The sequence below is a fragment of the Catharus ustulatus genome, chromosome 4 (genome assembly GCF_009819885.2).
Source record: "Catharus ustulatus isolate bCatUst1 chromosome 4, bCatUst1.pri.v2, whole genome shotgun sequence".
NCBI classification, from domain to species: domain Eukaryota; kingdom Metazoa; phylum Chordata; class Aves; order Passeriformes; family Turdidae; genus Catharus; species Catharus ustulatus.
In genome coordinates, this window is record NC_046224.1 from 21,364,494 (window position 1) to 21,378,895 (window position 14,402).

At 47.6% G+C, this 14,402-nt stretch overlaps 5 protein-coding genes across 5 annotated transcripts; 3 read left to right on the forward strand and 2 right to left on the reverse strand.

The window, feature by feature from the left end:
- On the forward strand, positions 1-1,318 carry LOC116996046 (histone H1.01). Its single transcript, XM_033059217.1, has one exon. The coding sequence runs from the start codon at positions 8-10 to the stop codon at positions 665-667; it is 660 nt and encodes a 219-aa protein (XP_032915108.1). The 5' UTR covers positions 1-7; the 3' UTR covers positions 668-1,318.
- On the reverse strand, positions 1,314-2,267 carry LOC116996048 (histone H2A-like). Its single transcript, XM_033059219.1, has one exon. It carries the CDS (start codon positions 2,264-2,266, stop codon positions 1,625-1,627), a length of 642 nt encoding a protein of 213 aa, XP_032915110.1. The 5' UTR covers position 2,267; the 3' UTR covers positions 1,314-1,624.
- Positions 2,268-2,281: 14 nt separating this feature from the next.
- Positions 2,282-2,827, forward strand: LOC116996078 (histone H2B 1/2/3/4/6). Its single transcript, XM_033059251.1, has one exon. It carries the CDS (start codon positions 2,367-2,369, stop codon positions 2,745-2,747), a length of 381 nt encoding a protein of 126 aa, XP_032915142.1. The 5' UTR covers positions 2,282-2,366; the 3' UTR covers positions 2,748-2,827.
- An 8,683-nt stretch (positions 2,828-11,510) lies between these two features.
- LOC116996096 (histone H2A-like) lies at positions 11,511-11,960 on the reverse strand. Its single transcript, XM_033059268.2, has one exon. The coding sequence runs from the start codon at positions 11,950-11,952 to the stop codon at positions 11,563-11,565; it is 390 nt and encodes a 129-aa protein (XP_032915159.1). The 5' UTR covers positions 11,953-11,960; the 3' UTR covers positions 11,511-11,562.
- Positions 11,961-12,220: 260 nt separating this feature from the next.
- On the forward strand, positions 12,221-12,760 carry LOC116996072 (histone H2B 1/2/3/4/6). Its single transcript, XM_033059244.1, has one exon. It carries the CDS (start codon positions 12,305-12,307, stop codon positions 12,683-12,685), a length of 381 nt encoding a protein of 126 aa, XP_032915135.1. The 5' UTR covers positions 12,221-12,304; the 3' UTR covers positions 12,686-12,760.
- Positions 12,761-14,402: the final 1,642 nt, after the last annotated feature.

The window sequence follows — 14,402 nt, forward strand, 5'->3', positions numbered from 1 at the left end:
CGCCGCGATGTCCGAGACCGCTCCCACCGCCGCCCCCGATGCGCCCGCGCCCGGCGCCAAGGCCGCCGCTAAGAAGCCGAAGAAGGCGGCGAGCGGCTCCAAAGCCCGCAAGCCCGCGGGGCCCAGCGTCACCGAGCTGATCACCAAGGCCGTGTCCGCCTCCAAGGAGCGCAAGGGGCTCTCGCTCGCCGCGCTCAAGAAGGCGCTGGCCGCCGGCGGCTACGATGTGGAGAAGAACAACAGCCGCATCAAGCTGGGGCTCAAGAGCCTCGTCAGCAAGGGCACCCTGGTGCAGACCAAGGGCACCGGCGCCTCCGGCTCTTTCCGCCTCAGCAAGAAACCCGGAGAAGTCAAGGAAAAAGCGCCCAAGAAGAGAACTGCTGCAGCCAAGCCCAAGAAGCCGGCGGCCAAGAAGCCCGCCAGCGCCGCCAAGAAGCCCAAGAAGGCAGCGGCCGTGAAGAAGAGCCCCAAGAAAGCGAAGAAGCCGGCGGCCGCAGCGGCCAAGAAAGCAGCGAAGAGCCCCAAGAAAGCCGCAAAGGCAGGCCGCCCCAAAAAGGCAGCGAAGAGCCCGGCTAAGGCAAAAGCGGTGAAGCCCAAAGCAGCCAAGCCCAAGGCAGCCAAACCCAAAGCGGCCAAGGCAAAGAAGGCAGCGCCCAAGAAGAAGTAAATCGCACCAGGAGAGTTTTGTTCTACACACTTTGTTATCCAACGGCTCTTTTAAGAGCCACCCACACTTTCCCTAAAGGAGCTGATGCACCCAAGGTCGTCCGTAACCTGCAGCAGGGGTCCGGCAATTCGTAAGTCGTCAAGAGGTCAATTCTGTGTTGTTTTTGTTGTTCCCTAGGATTATCAAAAGATGTACTAAAGGACGCGGTAGAGCGCGGCGGCTTTAGGGAAGTGTAGACTTTTGTTTTGCCTCCGAGTGATTGCTTTTGACTACCAAGAAACAATGATTTGATAAAAAATCGGATGTATGTTTTTTTAAAAGATATATTTTGTAACAAAATAATGCAATTGCCAGGCACGCTACTACTGAGCCATGTCTAATCTCGTGAATTTTTTCTCTAAGTATTTCGTAAATGCTTTTGTCTGTGCGGGGGGAGGAGGGTAGGGTTTCTTTACTTACACAAAAATAGCCCTGATCTCTCCCAATCCTTTTGTTCCCGATGAGAAAGGAAGAGCTTTAAGTATTGAAAAAACCCGCCCTGCACAAGGATTGGCCAGCGGAAATCCCGGCCCGCTGCCTTTCCCCCTCCCTTCCCCGCCGACGATTACGCCTCTTATCTCTGGAACTGTATCAGCCACTGGGAGAAGAGGGGCAGGAACTCTCAACGAACACAGACCGTGTGTTCTCCGGCGGAACTAAACGCAAAATATCTCACACCGTGAAGGACTTGCAAGGGGACGAGGGCATTTTGAAACGACATTGTTAACAATATGGAAAACACTGCTATTATATCCGACCAAAAATAAAGACATGTTAAAACACGGGTTGAGTAGTTAATATTATATAGCATTCATTGTGATTTGGATAACTCAGCTCTCTTAGGACCTTGTGGGTGGCTCTGAAAAGAGCCTTTGGTTTTTTTTCAGAAAAGCAAACGTGGCACTTGTTCTTTCGGGTTCACTTGGTTTTTGCCTTGTGGCTGTCGGTCTTCTTGGGCAGCAGCACGGCCTGGATGTTGGGCAGCACGCCGCCCTGCGCGATCGTCACCTTGCCCAGCAGCTTGTTGAGCTCCTCGTCGTTGCGGATGGCGAGCTGCAGGTGGCGGGGGATGATGCGCGTCTTCTTGTTGTCGCGGGCCGCGTTGCCCGCCAGCTCCAGGATCTCGGCCGTCAGGTACTCCAGCACGGCCGCCAGGTACACCGGGGCGCCGGCGCCCACGCGCTCCGCGTAGTTGCCCTTGCGCAGCAGCCGGTGCACGCGGCCCACGGGGAACTGCAGCCCGGCCCGCGACGAGCGCGACTTGGCCTTGGCGCGCGCCTTCCCGCCCTGCTTTCCGCGCCCGGACATTTTCCTTGGCTCGCTCTGCTCGGACAGGAACACGCCGCGCAGCAGAACAAACAAGAACTCAGCGCTCCCCAGCTCTGCTCTCGCTTTAGCATCTCGTCCCTTCCCTGATAGGCTGAGAAGTAGGTCTTGTGCAGACAGCCAATGAGAAGGCGAATCCAATTCTGACCAATCAGACGCGAAGAATGGTAAGTGATGACATAATTTTGAATTTGACCAATGAGGATACGCAAAGCCGATGCCGTTCATTTGCATAGCGGAGCTATAAATAAGTGGCACGCAGCCGCGCTCCTCACTTCGTTCCTGAGCTGCTCCTGGTCACTTCCGTGGTGTGAGGAGACAAGCCGTGGTTGCGATGCCTGAGCCGGCCAAGTCCGCTCCCGCGCCCAAGAAGGGCTCCAAGAAGGCGGTGACCAAGACCCAGAAGAAAGGCGACAAGAAGCGCAAGAAGAGCCGTAAAGAGAGCTACTCCATCTACGTGTACAAGGTGCTGAAGCAGGTGCACCCCGACACGGGCATCTCGTCCAAGGCCATGGGCATCATGAACTCCTTCGTTAACGACATCTTCGAGCGCATCGCCGGCGAGGCGTCGCGCCTGGCGCACTACAACAAGCGCTCCACCATCACGTCGCGGGAGATCCAGACGGCCGTGCGGCTGCTGCTGCCCGGCGAGCTGGCCAAGCACGCCGTGTCCGAGGGCACCAAGGCTGTCACCAAGTACACCAGCTCCAAGTAAACAACTGCTGAAAATACCGCTAAACCCAAAGGCTCTTTTAAGAGCCAGCCACTGTTTCATTAAAAGAGCTGTACAATCAAGTAAGATAACACCTTACAGGTTCTTAATGTGCAATCTTTCTGTCTTAAAGGTTTTTTGGGGTTTGTTTTGTTAGGTTTTTTTTTTTTATTACTATTATTTATTTTGAGTTTTGTTCCGGGTTCCTGAGTTTTTTAGGCGGTTACTCTGACAAATACTGCTTTAGAGTTTAGTGCATTAAAAACGTTCACTATTATATATGTATAAAAGGCTTTTAAATGGCTGGGGGGGGGTCTAACGGTTGTTTTTTTTTCTGTTTAGGTCATGCTTCCCTTAATTTATGATCTATTCATTTTTCAATATCTCATTATAGTAAGGTTTTGCTTGTATATATCAAATTTCTGTGTTACGTGTGTTGTTAACTGAAGGATAGAAATATTTCTGGATTTTTCTAGTCGAAAGGGAATCTAAATTATTAATAATGGATAATAATCCATGTACAGCATTGCTATAATAAGATTTACCACTTGATGGTGCTCAGTCATTGGGATTATTTTCTTTCCTGAAGTGAGAATGAGTGCAGTACCTTATACTATGAAAGGATTTATGTAGTGACAAGTGACATTTACCTTAAACTCTTTCCAATAGACCAGTGATCAATGTGACTCAGAAGCACTTTATAAAATCTCCTTTATCGTCTGGATTTGTCTTTATAATTCTACTGTTCATGTGATTTTTATTTTAATAGTACCTTGCCTAGCTTCTCTCCATACGTGCTTTAGGTTCTTGCAAGTAAGAAAACAGGTGAAGATTATTTTTTTAACTTATCTGACCTTTTCTGCATTTATCTGTCACTAATTGAAATAAAACTATTAAATACTAAGAAACTAGACACCCTGGACTGACTTTCAGCTACCAGACTATCACATATCTACTGACTAGGCTCAAACTGCAGGCTTTGAGTCGCTCCGTCTCATTCTTGGATAATTACATGCCAACATAGATGCAGATCAAAGCCATTATCCCTTTCAAACTGAATAATCCTTCATTTCAAGTAATCATTTTGAACTTCTTAACATACTTAATTCATGAAAGTACCAGAGAATCACAAAAGTGAAATTTCTAGTGCTGACTTGCATAATAATCTTTGGTAGTACAGGTAATGGGACAGGCACCAGGTCTCAAAAATCTGTCACCTAATGTCTAATAAATGTTAATTTCTGTTTGGAGGGTTATGAGGACTTCTCAGATTGGATTTCAGCTATCCAGGGGGAAGAGGCACTCTCCAAACTCTTCCTTATCGGCCTGAAATGGTGTTTTGCTATCTCTCCAAGTACTTTAGTGTAAACTCAAACACAGGTTGCCTATTCTGCATGCTTCTATGCGTCTAATACCTTAAAAGATTAATAAACCATTGTATATTCCAGTCTCTAGGTTTTTTCAAATTTTTCTGGATCACTAGAAAAGCACAAAGAAGTGCTCATATTTTGACAGTGGAAGAGGGTCACCAGAATTTGTCAGTGGCTCTTCTGTACAGTCAGTCATGTAAAAATACTCCAGTTCAAACTCCAGCTATCAATGGAAAGCCCTGCTGCCTGATTTACAGCAGGAGCTCAGTGAAGCCTTTTGGCCTCCCACCCCAAATGTGTGGGTTTTGCCCATGTTGCACACTTCTTTAGGGATTGTCACAGAAATTCAGAGGATTTTCGTAGATTGTTTCAGTGTCTGAAAGTGTTTCTAGGCCTATGAAACTCTCTGCTAAACAGGAAGCAAAATGTTGCTGATAGCTGCTTTCAATTTCAGTAAGATTGATAAGGCAATGTTAGGGGGCTGTAATGTGAACATTTGACATCAGATCTGATTGTAACATAAGTCTCATTTTTCTAACAGAGCTGCGAACAAAGTCTCTGAACCGACACGGAGTTACTACCGTGGAAAATTTTTTGAACTTGTTCTTTTCACCAGAGATAAAAGTAGTAGGATTTAAGCTCAGCAAAAATACCAAATCTTTAAAATTTCAGGCCACAGTAGGATGAACATTCAAAATCACTAATGCAAATAGCATGAGTATAAAATCATATGACAGCTTATTCTTCCATAATTCATGTTCTTTACTGTTCTCTCCTATTTATTTCAGAGTAGTCTTCTTTGTATTCTTAAAGACACCCTTGTGAGATCACCCAGCACCAGTAAGAGGGGACAGTGTTCAAACACATCCCCCTGGTAGAGCAGCTCTTGTTGCTGCTGCCACCAAACCATGAAGTAACTAAGATGCCCCTCCTCAGTTTCCTCTTTGAAGATGAGTTTCCAATTCACAGAGTAAATAGTTTCTTCATCCAGTGTGCAGAGCAGATAGAGCTGGTGGCTCCAAAGAGGAACCCCCTACACCAGATTAGCAGTTATATATTATATCAGTGCCACCCACAATCCGATCCCGAAATCCGATAATAATGTCACTTCTTTTTTTTTTTTTTTTTTTTTTTTTTTGATTACTGGGCTGGCCTCCTCCTGAAGTTATCCCTCCTTGGTCCATTTTCATTCTGTTCCTCCCTTGACAGCTTCAGCATGTTCTGTTTATGACTCCATTAATATGAAAATGTTTATAATCCCGTCAGCTCGTGTGCCCTAGGGATCCAACTTGTTGATCGTCCAGTGCAAAGCAAAGTTATTAATCCCAACAATTCTCAAAGCTGAGAAGTGTTTGAACCCGTAATCTAAAAACAGGCCCTTTGTGTTGTCTTTTAATCTACCCTCCATGTTTACCTTCAGAATACCTCTTTATTCACAGCATCTGAAATATGAGGAGTATTTACACTTGGTAATACCAATCTTTGTACTTTTTCTTTTTTATTAATATCAGCAACTTTTTGTATCTCAAGTGATCAGTGATATTACAGCTTAGACCTGTAATAAATAATCAGTGGGGAAAAAAAGGATACTGAAGAACAAAACAGTTACAAAAAACCTCCCCTGTTATATTTTTACTAGAATAATAAAGTTAGTATCACTCTCCTGGAGAATGTATATCTTCTCCAGATGACCATCCTTGCAGTACAATGTTTATTCACCATCATGTTTAAAAAAGAAAACACTCTCTCTTTTTACTTCTGCAAAAGTGAAATACACCAGCTGGGCAAACAAATACCTGTATTCTTTAGTTAACTGAGTGAACAGTGAACTAGAAATGAGAAATAGATGCTACACACCTGGACCAAAACCTGAACAAATCCCAGAGGGTCTGTAGCAATTTTTTGCTAGTTCCTGGGGTCTTGTGGGTTTTTTGAGGGTTTTTAGTTTTGATGGGGGGAGTGATTGTTTTTTAATGTTTGTTTTGTTGTTTTGTTTTTATTAATGAAATAATGCAATATCAGTTCTCAAACCTGATTTTTTTTTTAATGGCCACAGAATAAAATAACCTGACACCTAAGGCAAATTATTGCAAGGTTAGTTTCACAGAAGATTTTATTCCCATTTTAAATAGGAAATATTATATTTAAAAATAATTACAGATGGGGGAGAAAGTACTGACTGCAGCAAGGGAAAAATATTTGGTCTTACACACACCTTGATGTGATGTTTTCGGCCAGTGATGAAAATCTGCCCAGGTTAGATGGTAAATAATAAAAGAAAGAGACTTCAAAGTCCAAAAACATGATCTAAGGGTTGTGCCATTCGGAGAATAGCACAGCTCAAGACATGACACAAATCTTACTGTAGGGGAGAGAGCTGAGAGTGGATGGGAATGCAGCTGGAATTCCAAGGCAGTGGAATTCCAACTCACACACCTATGAGGAGGGAAGAAGCACTACAATGAGCAGAGGCAGCTCTTTCCTCAAGGACTGGGGTCACAGAACCAGAGGCCTGCTTAGGTGGAAATCATGTTTTTGGTTAGATTTCTTTCTACCTACAAAGAACTAAATTATTTGACTGCAGTCCTAGCAGAGTGGTCTGCTCCAAAAGCGTTTCCTGTCAAAAGTAATAATAGGTATTAATCAAAAAGTCCATCCTTTCATTTGTAACACTGAAAGTCTCAGGAAGCAATCCTGAACATAATTAATTTTACAGCTAGAAAATAAGTAGATTGAAAAGTTACAGAACAGGTCATAATTTTCATCCACGTAATATCCACAACCTTTTTGTATTTGTACTCCTACTTATATTGCATGTAGATATTTTACTTGCAAAGGTCATAGGAAAATGGAAGAAATGATTCCTGAAAAAAAGAAGACAGCACAAAGTGTGACAGCTGAAAGCTGAACTTCCAACAAATGAAAGGATATTGTCTTCCTTTTGTGCAGTATCAGAGCTCTGAAGAAATGCACACATCTCTGGTATGCATCTTTTCCTTTGCTAGCAAATAGCCACTGCAAAAATTAAAAATCTGAACACTCCACATGATCAAGTTTAGGAGTTTTTTTTTCTCCTTATGATTTTGGGACACAGCAAGGTTAGGTGCCTTCAGTCACTCCACTTAGAAAAGAGGACAAAAATTACCATAGGGGTGGCATATCCCCAATCTTTCAGCACATCAAAATGCATCTTTAAACAGAGCTGCCTCCACCTGTGCTCCAGCATCAGCTGGCTGGACAGACTGCATCACAGACAGACCTGGACTCAGCTGAGCTGCCCCAGGAAGCCAAATTTATCTGAGCTGGTTCTACTCTCTGCACGCAGGGGCTTTTGGAATTGCTGCTACAAATCCCATGGAAGAAGTGAAATGGTCACATGTCACAGGCATACGTAGCTGCTGGAGTTTCAGCCTGAACTGATACTTACATTCATTTAAAAGCAAGATGTGTACGTGCAGTACTTCAGACTTTCCACAGCAGCTCACATTTCTCAGCAGGAAATGACATGGTATAAAGAACAGGGGGAAACACCAGGAAGCTGCAAAAGAGCTGGGATTAATTTACAGCATTTATCTGAACTGAATAATGCCTACTTTTCTGCTTCACCCTACAGGTTTGCTCCTTGAAATCCTGGAGTAAAAAATACTTTAACTAGGGGCTGGGGTAAAGTTGAAGAGGAAATACCTTCTTTGTGGATTTAAAAATCCAGGGCCCTGCTCTGCCCTTCCAGGAGATATCTGATCCTTTTCTTTGCCTTCCCCCTGCTGTTCCCAGGGGACTCTTGCAGCACAGGGTGTTGGTGGAAGTCACAGAGTAGCATAACCTGATGAGTTCCTAATCCCAAAACACCCCCATTCCCACTGTGAAGCCCTGCTCCATGTGTTACCCCACCATTTCCCTCCTCCCAGAGGCAGATTAGTCCTTAAATGAGGGAGCAGGAAAATATCTGTCACAGCCTACCCAACAAACCCAAAGGATTTCATTGTTGCTGCAGAAATGATGGCTCCTGGTGGGAACCGTGCACTGTTACTCACCCCCACCTTCCCCCTGCCGTATTCATGCAGCAATGGGATAACAGCTTCAGCAGAGCTCACCTCCTCACCGTGTCCAAATGAAACTCCTGCAATCACATCACAAAACACATGACAACAAAGTGAAAAAAAAAGCAAACCAACCACAAATGCATATATGATTCCTTCATTTTATTGCACAGTCAGTTTGGGAGCCACAGTGCATCCCAGGCTGGAGAGGGATGTAAGTGGGGGATGCAGCATCAGCAGTGGCATGGGGGGTTAGTGCTGCCCTGCCTGAAGATCTGTCCTGTCAAAATTGCTAAGTGATCCCATTTTTACTTCCCTCTCCCATTCTGCTGTTGCAAAAACAAGTTATTAAAGAAAAATCCTGAAGTGCCTCGGTGCCAATCAAAGGAGGCTGCCGACGTTCACATCAGCTCTGTTAGGAAATAAATATGTTTTTAAAACAGTTCTGCCCACTTAACCCAGTTTTGGTAAATCACATCTATAAAGTACTTTACAAGTGTCTGGCTGTACAATACACATTCGAGGTCCTGGTCCTTCATAATTTAGGACCTCATGTAGGCCTATCTTTATTTTATAGCTTTATTTCCCATATGTGTAACTCAAAACTACAACCACCTAAGGACTAAGCACATCCTTTAGCAGAAAAAAAAAAGAGGAATAACTACAATACTAATTATTGATTACAGTAAATTCACGAATACAAGCCGCACGGAATATAAGCCGCACTGCTGGTGTGTTGGCAACATTGTTGCCTTTGTTAATAGATAAGCCGCACCCGGAATATTAGCCGCACTTTAGTTCGCAGCGAACTTTCACAAAGTCGTCATTTAGTAACACAATCGCGGGATCGCCGGGGCTTACTGGCTTACTGCCGACCTCGGAAACATTGTTTCCAAGTGAAAAAAGACACACCCTTTATTTACAAGCCGAAAAAGACAGGAACAATAGTGTGGTCATTTTGCGAGCATTCCCAATGGATCCGCGTTGCCTTTAAACAGCTGCTCAGCCGCGCGGGCAGGCAGCTGAGCTCCGAGCGGAGCCACATCTCCGTGCTGGCACAGGAGCGGCCGTTGTAGCCCTCGCAGCCGGGCGGGGGGAGCGGCCGTTTTAGCCCTCGCAGCCGGGCGGGGGAAGCGGCCGTTGTAGCCCTCGCAGCCCACGGGGGGAGCGGCCGTTTTAGCCCTCGCAGCCGGGCGGGGGGAGCGGCCGTTTTAGCCCTCGCAGCCGGGCGGGGGGAGCGGCCGTTTTAGCCCTCGCAGCCGGGCGGGGGGAGCGGCCGTTTTAGCCCTCGCAGCCCACGGGGGAAGCGGCCGTTTTAGCCCTCGCAGCCGGGCGGGGGGAGCGGCCGTTTTAGCCCTCGCAGCCGGGCGGGGGGAGCAGCCGTTTTAGCCCTCGCAGCCCACGGGGGAAGCGGCCGTTTTAGCCCTCGCAGCCGGGCGGGGGGAGCGGCCGTTTTAGCCCTCGCAGCCGGGCGGGGGGAGCGGCCGTTTTAGCCCTCGCAGCCGGGCGGGGGGAGCGGCCGTTGTAGCCCTCGCAGCCGGGCGGGGGGAGCGGCCGTTGTAGCCCTCGCAGCCCGCGAGGGGAGCGGCCGTTTCACCCCTCTCCCTGAGGGGAGAGAGGCTCCCCCAGCCCTCTCCCTGCGAGCCCAGCCAGCCCCGTAGCCGCACAAGACTGAAAACACTTTAAAAAGTACAGAGAAATATCACACACTTTTATCGAACTGCCGAGGTAACTCACCCCGATAACAACCCCCGCCCCTCAGTAATGCCGTCATCCACAGGCAGACAATAAGCTGTTCTCTGATTGGTTCATCGTCGGAACAACGGGAAACCATGGATTTCAGACTGTTTTGGCTCAGGACTGGACCAGCATGATACTAGGTAAGGGCAGATATCACATTTTTGTCCATAGATTAGCCGCACCGGAATATTGGCCGCATTTCCGGGTTTCCACCAAAATTTTAGTCTTCTTCCTGCGGCTTGTATTCGTGAAATTACTGTATTTTGTAAATTTCTGCTGTCTACAAACTAGAATTTTTATTCTAGTCACACAACATCTAGATAATGCACACATGGTTTTTTTTAGAAGGCTTTCCCATTGTTCGCTAACAATCCAATATACAGAGAACAGTCTCATTATGTGCAACAAGGTGACACAGAGATTTACTTCCCCTGTGGAAGGATGAATTTATCACCTACTCACTTTTAGAAAAATTCAACTAATTGAACACCACGTCACAGATGTTAAGTCACATCTCTTATTCCCTGTACTGGAGGATGGACACGGGGAACGACACGGTCTTGTTGAAAACTGCTCCTGTGTCTGCAGTGCCACGAACTGCAAGACAGAGCCTCACGAAGCCAAGCAGCTGCGGGCATCTGCAGCCACGAGCCTGCTAAGGGAAAAACAAGCGAGGAGCAGCCTCGCTAAAGCCAGAAGGGCAAAACCCAGCAGGGCAGCACGAGAATTAAACTTTAAAGCAACGCTGTGACTGCTATAAGAACAGCAACTTTTCTAAGAATAACTCGCTTTTTCCCAAAACCAAGTTCCGGCTTGGAACTCCCCATACCACAGGGAGAAGAGGGTGTGGATCCAGTGACCAGTGCTAGAAAAACGAAATCGAAAGCGATCGTGCTGTTTCCAGTGCAATGCAGTGACGGCCAGCACAGCAGCACATCGCATCAGGCCTCGACAACACTGGCAAGTCCTCCCTGCCTGAAAGCTTTCCCGACTGCTCTACAATTCCAAGGAAAGCCCGTGAGACTCTTCCACACACGAGTGTTTAAAGGCAGCAAAAGTGGATCAGTCAGGGGTCCGAGGCTACGAACACCCTTCCTGTTGAGAAACATTTTGTTCTAGGTCACTGCCAGGACCATGTAATACAGTTCCGGGCCTTTTTTTTTTTTTTTTTTGGTCTGAAAGTTCTTCGTCCCTTCCCATTCCCCCACCTTTGAAACATGAAGGTGGCAACAGAGATAAGCTCCTTTATTATATGCATAAAGGAAACAATCCACGTTACGAATAAGGCTTCAGTAGTCCTCTAATATGTACTTGAACAGAATACTCAGGGCAAAGTCAGAGCCAGCTAGACAGGACAAGTGGTATTTACGTCATTCTAAAACCATACTTTAAACGGATAACACATTGAAAAAAGTCAACACACTAGTCAACTAAGAAATCCTAAAAAAAATCAGAAATTGATCTCGGGAAGAAAATATTCTTTAAGAAAATAGCGTTAGGGAAGCCGCCCCACAGGAACAGGAAACGAAAACTGAAAAATTGAAAAGACAACTTACGTAGTTTTGTCTCCTTTCTACATAATAAAAACTGCAGTGACTTAACTCTTTCATGAGAAATGTGGGTGGCTCTGAAAAGAGCCTTTGTTTTACGGTTATCCGCAGTAAGAATTTACTTCGTCTTAGCCTTGTGGCTGTCGGTCTTCTTGGGCAGCAGCACGGCCTGGATGTTGGGCAGCACGCCGCCCTGCGCGATCGTCACCTTGCCCAGCAGCTTGTTGAGCTCCTCGTCGTTGCGGATGGCGAGCTGCAGGTGGCGGGGGATGATGCGCGTCTTCTTGTTGTCGCGGGCCGCGTTGCCCGCCAGCTCCAGGATCTCGGCCGTCAGGTACTCCAGCACGGCCGCCAGGTACACCGGGGCGCCGGCGCCCACGCGCTCCGCGTAGTTGCCCTTGCGCAGCAGCCGGTGCACGCGGCCCACAGGGAACTGCAGCCCGGCCCGCGACGAGCGCGACTTGGCCTTGGCGCGCGCCTTCCCGCCCTGCTTTCCGCGCCCGGACATCGCAGCGATTCAGCAACAGCAGCAACAGCGACCTCAAGAAACTCCGAGACAGCCCAGCAGACACTGAGGTAGTGCTGAGCCTGCCTTTTATACAACTCGGGCGGATCGGCAAAGGCCACTTGTGATTGGCTGCGAGGGACGATGGTCTCACAGCCAATAGCAAAGCGGATCGAGAAGTGTCCAATAGAATCTCGGCGCCGCACGCACACCGGAGCAGAGCCAATAGCAATGCGGCCGTGCCGGCGCCGCCGCTATAAGGCGCCGCCGCTATAAAGGCGGCTCCCGAAGCGGCGCGGGTGTTGCTTTCTGCTCGTCCCTGTGATTGTGCAGTGGGGGACGTGAGGTTGCAGCGATGCCCGAGCCGGCCAAGTCCGCCCCTGCGCCCAAGAAGGGCTCCAAGAAGGCGGTGACCAAGACTCAGAAGAAAGGCGACAAGAAGCGCAAGAAGAGCCGCAAGGAGAGCTACTCCATCTACGTGTACAAGGTGCTGAAGCAGGTGCACCCCGACACGGGCATCTCGTCCAAGGCCATGGGCATCATGAACTCCTTCGTCAACGACATCTTCGAGCGCATCGCCGGCGAGGCGTCGCGCCTGGCGCACTACAACAAGCGCTCCACCATCACGTCGCGGGAGATCCAGACGGCCGTGCGGCTGCTGCTGCCCGGCGAGCTGGCCAAGCACGCCGTGTCCGAGGGCACCAAGGCTGTCACCAAGTACACCAGCTCCAAGTAGGGCGTCTCGGACCGTCACTCTCAACCCAAAGGCTCTTTTAAGAGCCACCCACATACTCTATAAAAGAGCTCTCACTATTTTTCAGCTAAACCTGTGTTTATATCACATCACACTAACAAGTTTACTAATAATTGTTAACCGCTGAATAGCGCAAGTAACTTCATAGTTCACTAGTACAAATATATATGCAATATTTGGGTCGTCGCTGTGTGTTCTAGGATTGCATCTTGTTTTCCCTACTGCTCCTAGATATTTGCTGGCGCCTTCATTTCACCTGAAGCAGGAGTAGCTTCAATTCTCTGCGGTTGGAAGGGCTCCTTCCCTGTGCCATTCAGCCCCTGCCTGCTGTTACCCAAAATCCTTTCTGAGAAATGAGAATGGAAAGGGTTAAAGTGCTTTCTTCCCGTGGACTCTACCGTGGTCTCTTCCCCTCATACACACCACAGAAAAATCCCGATATTTCAAAGGTCTCTCTAAGAATTAATACGGAAATACTTTTTTTAATATAAGCTCTCCACTTCACTGGTTTTCTCCATCTGAGAAATAAAATTTCAAGCCAAATGCCTTAAAATTTTTATTAGGCACTTACCAACTAATTCGTTTTATTATAGTAAAATTCTAAATAATAGCTTGTTAACGACTTCAAAACTAAATAGTATTCATCCCAAGTGATTTCTTCGTTCCTGCTACCACCTTATGGGTGCTTTTGAATTTTCTGTCATTTCTTGTTTTACAGCATCAGGTTCAGGCCTCAGATTCAGATCGGTAGGGAAAAACTGCACACACTGATGAAACAATGGTTTAAAAAATCAGAGGAAGGAAATATGAAAATACATAAGTTCAAGCGGCGGGGTGGTAAACAAAAGCCTCAAGTAGGACGGAGTTTACATCCACGTGACTGTGATTCACGACACAGCGCTTGGGGAGAAAGACGGGCAAGGACAAAACCATCTGTGTCTGCTATTGTCCTGGGAGAAAAACTATCCACTTAAAAATCTACCTGGTCCCAGAGTAAGTAGAAATTTCCTGGGGCTCACTGCAGATTTTACAGTCCTAGCCAAAATTATTCAGAAACTGTAAGAAACTATCAATAGTTTATACTATATGTCACTGTAAATGCACGACAAATAGAACAGATTAAAAATCTCTACATATAAACACCCAGCACACCATCTGCAGTATTTGACTGCAGCTAATTTAAATAACTTGTGTAAAGACAGCGATACAGCTCTTTTAATTGCACATGTGGTGGCTCTTAAAAGAGCCTTTGGGTCTATGTTGGTTGCCTCAATGCCTGGCCAAGCAGAGCTGCGGCAGGAGACTCAGGCGCGCTCCCCGCGGATGCGGCGGGCCAGCTGGATGTCCTTAGGCATGATGGTGACGCGCTTGGCGTGGATGGCGCACAGGTTGGTGTCCTCGAAGAGCCCCACCAGGTAGGCCTCGCTGGCCTCCTGCAGCGCCATGACGGCCGAGCTCTGGAAGCGCAGGTCGGTCTTGAAGTCCTGCGCGATCTCGCGCACCAGGCGCTGGAAGGGCAGCTTGCGGATCAGCAGCTCTGTGGACTTCTGATAGCGTCGGATCTCGCGCAGCGCCACCGTGCCGGGCCGGTAGCGGTGCGGCTTCTTGACGCCGCCCGTGGCCGGCGCGCTCTTGCGGGCAGCCTTGGTAGCCAGCTGCTTGCGGGGCGCCTTCCCGCCCGTGGATTTACGCGCTGTCT

Coding starts and splice junctions, on each gene's coding strand:
- LOC116996046 (XM_033059217.1), top strand. CDS start 8: ATGTCCGAGACCGCTCCCACCGCCGCCCCCGATGCGCCCGCGCCCGGC.
- LOC116996072 (XM_033059244.1), top strand. CDS start 12,305: ATGCCCGAGCCGGCCAAGTCCGCCCCTGCGCCCAAGAAGGGCTCCAAG.
- LOC116996096 (XM_033059268.2), bottom strand. CDS start 11,952: ATGTCCGGGCGCGGAAAGCAGGGCGGGAAGGCGCGCGCCAAGGCCAAG.
- LOC116996048 (XM_033059219.1), bottom strand. CDS start 2,266: ATGCAAATGAACGGCATCGGCTTTGCGTATCCTCATTGGTCAAATTCA.
- LOC116996078 (XM_033059251.1), top strand. CDS start 2,367: ATGCCTGAGCCGGCCAAGTCCGCTCCCGCGCCCAAGAAGGGCTCCAAG.